The sequence below is a fragment of the Scylla paramamosain genome, chromosome 15 (genome assembly GCF_035594125.1).
Source record: "Scylla paramamosain isolate STU-SP2022 chromosome 15, ASM3559412v1, whole genome shotgun sequence".
NCBI lineage: Eukaryota > Metazoa > Arthropoda > Malacostraca > Decapoda > Portunidae > Scylla > Scylla paramamosain.
In genome coordinates this window covers 15968512-15976011 of record NC_087165.1, presented here as the reverse complement: position 1 = coordinate 15976011, position 7500 = coordinate 15968512, and the positions used below count along the sequence as shown (strand labels likewise).

General features: G+C 40.1%; 1 protein-coding gene and 1 long non-coding RNA gene across 2 annotated transcripts in view; one reads left to right on the top strand and one right to left on the bottom strand.

Annotated features, from left to right (window-relative positions):
* The window catches only part of LOC135107532 (uncharacterized), a 104877-nt gene that overhangs the window by 22405 nt on the left and 74972 nt on the right, over positions 1 to 7500 (bottom strand). Inside the window, exon 2 of the long non-coding RNA XR_010271803.1 lies at positions 5760 to 5793. This is a non-coding gene — a long non-coding RNA (uncharacterized LOC135107532). The remainder of the gene's footprint in view (positions 1 to 5759; positions 5794 to 7500) is intronic.
* LOC135107753 (WAG22 antigen-like) overlaps positions 7010 to 7500 on the top strand; it is a 27946-nt gene continuing 27455 nt past the window's right edge. Inside the window, exon 1 of the mRNA XM_064018090.1 lies at positions 7010 to 7197. Within this exon, the coding sequence (XP_063874160.1) occupies positions 7010 to 7197 (188 nt within the window). The remainder of the gene's footprint in view (positions 7198 to 7500) is intronic.

The following is a 7500-nucleotide window of genomic DNA, read 5'->3' as shown; positions in this document are numbered from 1 at the left end:
TTCCCTGTCTCTCGTCACTTTCCTCCTTGTTATCACGTCACTTCCGCCCTCAGCGCCTGCCACAGTCTTCTTCCTTTCCCACAGTCGCCCCGGTGTGCGCGGCGGGGCAGCGGCGGGAGTACGTGGTGGGGCAGGGCGGGGCGGTGACGATAGGGTGCAGCGTCCAGGCTTATCCTACCACTCTCACCTTTACCTGGGCCGTCAGGAGCACTCCAGGTGGGCTTCTGTGTATGTGTGTATGTGTGTGTGTGTGTGTGTGTGTGTGTGTGTGTGTGTGAACGTTTTCACAATTAAACTATTACTTTTGGATCAAACCGTAATTATTCAATAAGTTTTCTTGACATAGTATGAATCAGATTATCCCTTCAACAATAATTCTTGTCGACTCGTTATCTTAACCCCTTGATTGCTAATAAAGGTACGAGATTTATTGTTCTGAGTTAACCCTAGTCGACTTTATGGAGCAAAATCAAAACTAGAGGAAGTTAAAGGTTTGAACTGCTGCATCATTACTTTTGTTGCTAGCGGTGTCCTTCGGGATGACACCATAAACTTGCATTAGACTGTTTTCTTCACCATGAGGAGGAAACAACTGCAGTCAAAGGGTTAATATAAACGCCACGAGCTCGCCTCCCCGTTTTATCGCTAACTCGGTTCACACGTTCTGAGGGGCGCCGTGTGTCCTACAGACGGGCCGCCGGTGAGACGTCACAGTATAGGGCGGGAAGAAGGGCTCACGGGACACCACACGCTGACCGGCCTGCCTGAGGGGCGCTCCGAAGTCTTGTGCTGGGCCAGGAACGCCGTCGGCACCCAGCAAACTCCGTGTAACTTCATTGTGTACACGCAAGGTAAGGAGCTGCGACCTGCTCTGTCTGGTACCACAGTCCGAGGAGTTATCAATGCTTCCCGCGTAACTCGGTGCAATTTACCGTCACTGAAGGTGTTATTTGATCAATCAGACGACAAGTAAGGTTAAATGGTAACCACACAGCCTGTATTATGCCCAAAGAAAACTTTTTTTCAATTTTTCTACCTCTTATCGTGGTCAAAATGCATCTAATAAGCTCCACCGTCTTCCAAACGAATGGTTGAATGGAAAGTGTTTGAACATAAGGAATGCATTAAATAAATATGAACGGGATTATCTTATGGAAAAAAATACAAAAAATGAAAATGAGAAATAAAAAAAAATAATGTATCATGATCAAGCCGATTCAAAACACTACGTCTAAACATTAACCAGTCAACGACACGTACAATACGTAGACTCAAACTAAATCTGGTATGTAAGCAAACAGAATACATGCATTTCCAACATTATATTTCTTTTACTGTTCACTCACAAAAATGAAAATAATGGCCATAAAAAAAATTTAAAAAATCACTGTACATAGAGATACATTTGATATTGCATTTATATATTTTGGTCATTGTTACAGCAGCGTGGAGCGTGTTTCGTTCAGTTCTCTCACCCTCCACGCGGCGTTAACAATGACCAAAACACTTTAAATGTAATATTAAATGTATCAAAAAAAGTGACAAAAAAATAGTTCACGTAAATGAACAATGTAGGGAATAATGGGAATAAGTATGAACCTAACCTGCTTTCCTGGTCTATTGTGAATTTACATCCTGTCATTGACCTGGAACTGAACAATTTAATTTCCTCTATCTGTCCATTAGTCTATTTACGTAGCTATTCATTCATCTATATACTCTCTCTCTCTCTCTCTCTCTCTCTCTCTCTCTCTCTCTCTCTCTCTCTCTCTCTCTCTCTCTCTCTCTCTCTCTCTCTCTCTCTCTCCCCATATAATGAAGTGACCAAGGTAAGCCACCCCCTACGCATCTAACGCTCTCTTCACACCGTCCATTCATCCGATTGCTGGTCCTCTTAGCCATACTCTTTTTAATATAATACATTTATCAAGTGCTCTATTGCCAATATCTAATGATGAAAATATCCTAATTTGAATAACTATACATATTTGCGTATACAGTGTTATATATATATATATATATATATATATATATATATATATATATATATATATATATATATATATATATATATATATATATATATATATATATATATATATATATATATATATATATATATATATATATATATATATATATATATATATACCCATTCATAGGCTCACTTCGTCCTGTCAAACGGAAGACAGCAAAAGCTACTTGATGCATTTTGACCATGAACAAAAGGAAAGAAAACTTAGAAGTATAGGTAGCAAAACACCATGCCTAAGTGATGAAAGCTAAGCATCAGATGGAAAACTCAGCATGGGGGAAGGGAAGAGGGAGCTAGGGAGCCACAGACACGCTCAGCATACATGAGACTCAGCACGGGGAGCCTAGGAAGCCGCAGACACGCTCAGCACACTGGAAACTCAGCACACAACAGGAAAAAGTCCGGAGAGTGTCGTCGGCCACACGCCCTTTAAAACAGAAGTGATAGCAGCTGTTGGCTTTCTCTCATCGATATGCAGCCCTTACCAGCTCTCCCACGCCTTCCTTCTCCTCCTCCTCCTCCTCCTCCTCCTCCATCTTCTCACACCTACTCCTCTTTTGGATTCGACACTATCTTATTTTTTCCCTTCGTGTTTCTTTTTGTCCTTCCTTCACTACGTTTTTATATTTTCCGTTTTCTTTTATTTTCTTTTTTCATTAACTGGGTATGTTGTCTTAGGAATTTTATCATTCATTACTTTTTGAGATGATGTGGTGGTGATAGTGATAATGACGACGATGGCGCGATGATAATGAAGATGTCTGCTCCATTTTCCATGCATTTTTCTCTTTTATTTTTTTTTTCAATCTTCTGCCTTTCATTTTGTTTTTATCTTCCTCGTTCCCCTCGTTAATTTTTTCCCCATCCCCCTTCTCTCCAGCTCCTTCTATTCTATCCTCTTCCTATTTCCTCTCTCTCTCTCTCTCTCTCTCTCTCTCTCTCTCTCTCTCTCTCTCTCTCTCTCTCTCTCTCTCTCTCTCTCTCTCTCTCTCTCTCTCTCTCTCTCTCTCTCTCTCTCTCTCTCTCTCTCTCTCTCTCTCTCTCTCTCTCTCTCTCTCTCTCTCTCTCTCTCTCTCTTTTAACCCGTTCTACGCTGTCCTTTTATGTCCCTTCTCCTCCGTCCCTACTTCTTCACATCCTCTTACCCTCCACCTCCTTGTATTCTTCCCCTCCCCTCCCTTTCTCCTCTTCACTCGTTCTCCTCCTCCATCATCCATCATGGCCCTCCTACATGTTGATATAATTTACTCACTCATCTCAATCCTTCCCATTTTTCTTCATATAAGGGTCCTCTTGGCCACGTCCTCGCGTCCTTGCCTTTCATCATACAGTAAAAGGGGACGTGGAATGCTCTCAACACCATCTGCTCGTTACTACTATCGATTTTTTTTTCTATGCTGACCTAGTGATAGCAAGCTGCAGAGATTTATAAGGTTATTCTTTGTGCATGATGCTTCTTAACATAAGTCAGTGGATAGCATGCCTTTACTTTTCTGTGTGACTTACCTTGACTAAATTTGATAGCGTCTATTAAATGTTACCGGGATTTTTATTTATTTTATTTTTTTCATAAGTTTTGTTGATAGTTTAACGAAGATCCTATATCGTTAATAAGCTCATGGGACGTTAACCAATGTCTGTACCCTCTGAAAATAGTCCTGATGTGACTGATCTCTGCTAAATTTAACAGGATCTACTGAATGTTCTTAATGTTTTCAAGGGTTGTTTTCATGATTCTATTAATAGTTTAACAAAGGTCATTATGAAAACACTCATGGAAATTTAATTCGTTATTTCTGTGGCATTTAAATGTTCGTCCTTGAGGAGAAAGAGAGAGAGAGAGAGAGAGAGAGAGAGAGAGAAGAGAGAGAGAGAGAGAGAGGAGAGAGAGAGAGAGAGAAACGTTCCATTTAAACAAAGCACGGTGTATTTTGTCTCCTCTCTACAGGGCGACCGGGTCCTCTGAGTCGCTGCAAAGTCTCGAACCACACAGCGTCAGGTTTCATGGTGGTGTGGCGGCGCCGGACCACCACGAGGCAACACCGGCACCACCAACACCAGATACACCTTGCTTGTGTACGCCCAGGTGAGTGAGTGAGTGGTGACGAGTGGTGAGGAGTGGTGGAGGATGAAGGTGGTAGTGATAGATTTTTTAACACATTTACTGGCCTGCAATTAGTGATAACTTACGAAAAGATGTCATATTCTACCCTTTCTCCTCCTCCTCCTCTTTTCCTTCCGTTAATTCCATCATATACATGATCTCTAATAAGCACACACAAAGTATTTATACAAGGCAAAAGACGCACAATAAATCCACAGGACAGTAATATGCTTGTCGAGTTTTAAAGAAAAATTGAGAGGTGTTTAAGTGTAAGGGGGATATAACAAAGGTAATGTAGACAAGATCCTTAGGGTGAATAAATCTGTAAGAGAATAGGAAAGTAAGAATTCAAGCTTAATATGTTAAAAAAAGGAGATAAAATTAGTTTAGCATTAGATGATCAGACCGAACTTAGTAATCATGTTAGCGCAAGACAATAGATTATTAAAAAAGATAGATTTATGGATAAGGAAGATAAATGGTTATAGGGTAAGTACATTCTGTATCAGGACTGGCCACGTGTAGGCTTACTGGCTTCGCAGCTTTTCTTATTTTTCTTATGCAGTATTCTGCTGTAGACTATCATAACTATTTTGAGATCAACATACTAAAGTCAATTAAGATGGTGATAAATGGATTAGTTATGGAGACGAAGTACATTTAGTACAAATATTTATGATGACTGGCTGGATAAGTACTGATGGTGGTGGTGATGGTGGTGGTGGTTGTGGTTATGGCAGTGGGTTGGTGATGGCTGTAGTGGTGGAGGGCCGTGATAAGGTAAGGTTGATGTGATCGATGCTGCAGGTGATTGATTGCCTGATTAAAATATAAATATACACGCTCCTGTCATGTTAAGGGAAATATTAAAGGTTACAGGCCAACGAAATAATGATACTAGTTTGAAAATATTAAAAAGGGAGAAAAAAATCTGGTAAAAAATTCATGAAAAGTTGTAGTGAGTGGCAGGAGGGCTGCGAGGGATGGCCAGGGGGATGGTGAGGGGCTGCGATGGTGAAGGGACTTTGAAATTAAGCCTAAAAAAACCAGTGTTCATGAATCACGGTGTAATCAGATTGCTGTGAAGAACCATGTTGAGCTCAGATTATCCCTTTTCGCTGGGCATGGCTAACATCATCACACTTCGCTACAGATGGCTAAGGTTATCAAATTCTCTAAACATAATGAAATTAGCATCAGTTCAACACATACCACTATAAAATCATCTTGCTTTAATTTTAAAAATTATCTGAAGTTCACCAAATATAACTAAATAATTTAATTTTGCCCAAACACAAACGATTAATCTTATTTCATTAGACATAAAAAAAATATATACGAGACGCAACTAAGGCTATCTATGTTCATGAGGAGCATCAGGCATCATAGACAAATGAAATCCATATCAGTTCGTCCCATAAATTAAGACCATTGAGGTTCATCAAAAAGAATGCAGGCAAATCACCAGACGCAACATCATTAACAGCGTCACGGGCAACCGAACAATAACGAAACCAATAAGAGAAAGAAACAAAAATGACATTAGACGAAAAACTCACATGAAAGAATTTATCCGCCATCCAATAATAGCATTTACAGATTACTGCTCTTTTTACTCACCGACCAGAAGCACGGAGCCCGTGTGGCGATACACCTGAAAAATTACAGCAATAATTAAGTTATGTGATGATTTTCATGATGACACAATTACAGTATTGGAAATATATCATGTTTTTCTGGCTAAATAATATCAGCTTTAAGAGCAAAATTTTCCCTTCAGTGCAGCAGAAGAAAATAAAACCTCTCAGTTTAATTACAACAATGCCTCGCCTTCCCTTCATCTCCACTCTTTTTAACGTTAACTTTTTTAGAGAGCGCTGTGCCACGATAGCACCTTTTTGCTTTCTGGAAAATTGCGATGGTATTTTGGAGCATTTTCCTTTCTTTCATTAGCTGTATGTAGCCTTTTTGCCAGAGAAAGAAAGGAATCATGCAGTATTACTCCAATTACCACCACCACTATTACTACTACTACTACTACTACTTACTACTACTACTACTACTACTACTACTACTACTACTGCTACTGCCTGCTGCTGCTGCTGCTACTACTTATTGCTTTTACTACTACTACCACCACTGCTTATGCAACTGACATCAATCAAAATAATAACAATAGTAAAATAAAAACAAATATAACAACATATAATAATAATAATAATAATAATGATAATAATAATAATAATAATAATAATAATAATAATAATAATAATAATAATAATAATAAAAATAATAAAAAACAACAACTACAACATGAACAGCAGCAGCAGCAGCAGCAACAATTCAAAATTCCATAGACTCGATTTTCTATGAATACCACAGTGGGATTCCGTGACTTGCTAAGAAGTGACATTATCAATAAAATAATTCTAGTCATTCCTTTTTTTATTTTCTCACTCAGAATCACATAACATAGAAAAAAAACGACAAAAAATAAGTTCCACGAAAACCAGTACTACAAAATAATCATCAGGGAAACGAAATATAATGAAAAAAAAAAAAAATGAAATTGAAACCATTAGTCCTGAAGATATAATTTTTCCTCCTCTTCTCACGCCAGACTTTTTCAAAGCACGCACACCAGCTCTCAAGATGAACGCACTCGTGGCCTCCACACTAAAAATTTCATCTCACTTTACGAAAATAACTTTGTCACCTCACTACCTGCCTCCTGCTCCAGGCACACAATCTACCCTACCCTAGCTGCCACCGCGTTCCACCCTCACACAATCCACTTATTTTTTTTCCCCCCTGGTCTGAGCCTTCGCCTTTTTCCATGCAATCTAGCCAACTCTACCTTCATAATATTCATGAGCGCAGCCTCCGGAACAATCCGTTATCACACCGTCCCCGCGTTACCTCCACATTCCCGCCACACGACTCGACACGCCTCCACTCACACAGCACCACGAGCATCCTTGGCACGCCTAGATTACTCCCAGAGGTTCCCATCCCCTCTAAGTGCCAACCACACCGCGGAAGAGGAAGAGGAGAGGGGGTTACGAGGACAAAAGGGAGATGGAGGTAGAGACTAGAAGTGAGAGGAAAGGCCAAGAAAAGAGGGGAAGAGGGGTATTATGGAGAGCAAAATAGCAAAATACTCTTTCCCTCTCGCCTCTCTTCTTTCCCACGTATTTCAATAGATAGATTGGAAGGGGTAGAGGGAAAGGGGGAGAAGGAGTACACGGAGTGAGGAGCGAAGGTGGCACATGGGAAACCTACATCGCCTTCTAGTACCGTTTTGGGAGTCATCGCGAATGGTACGCGGCTTTGTGGCATTTTTCTGCGTACCATCATGATT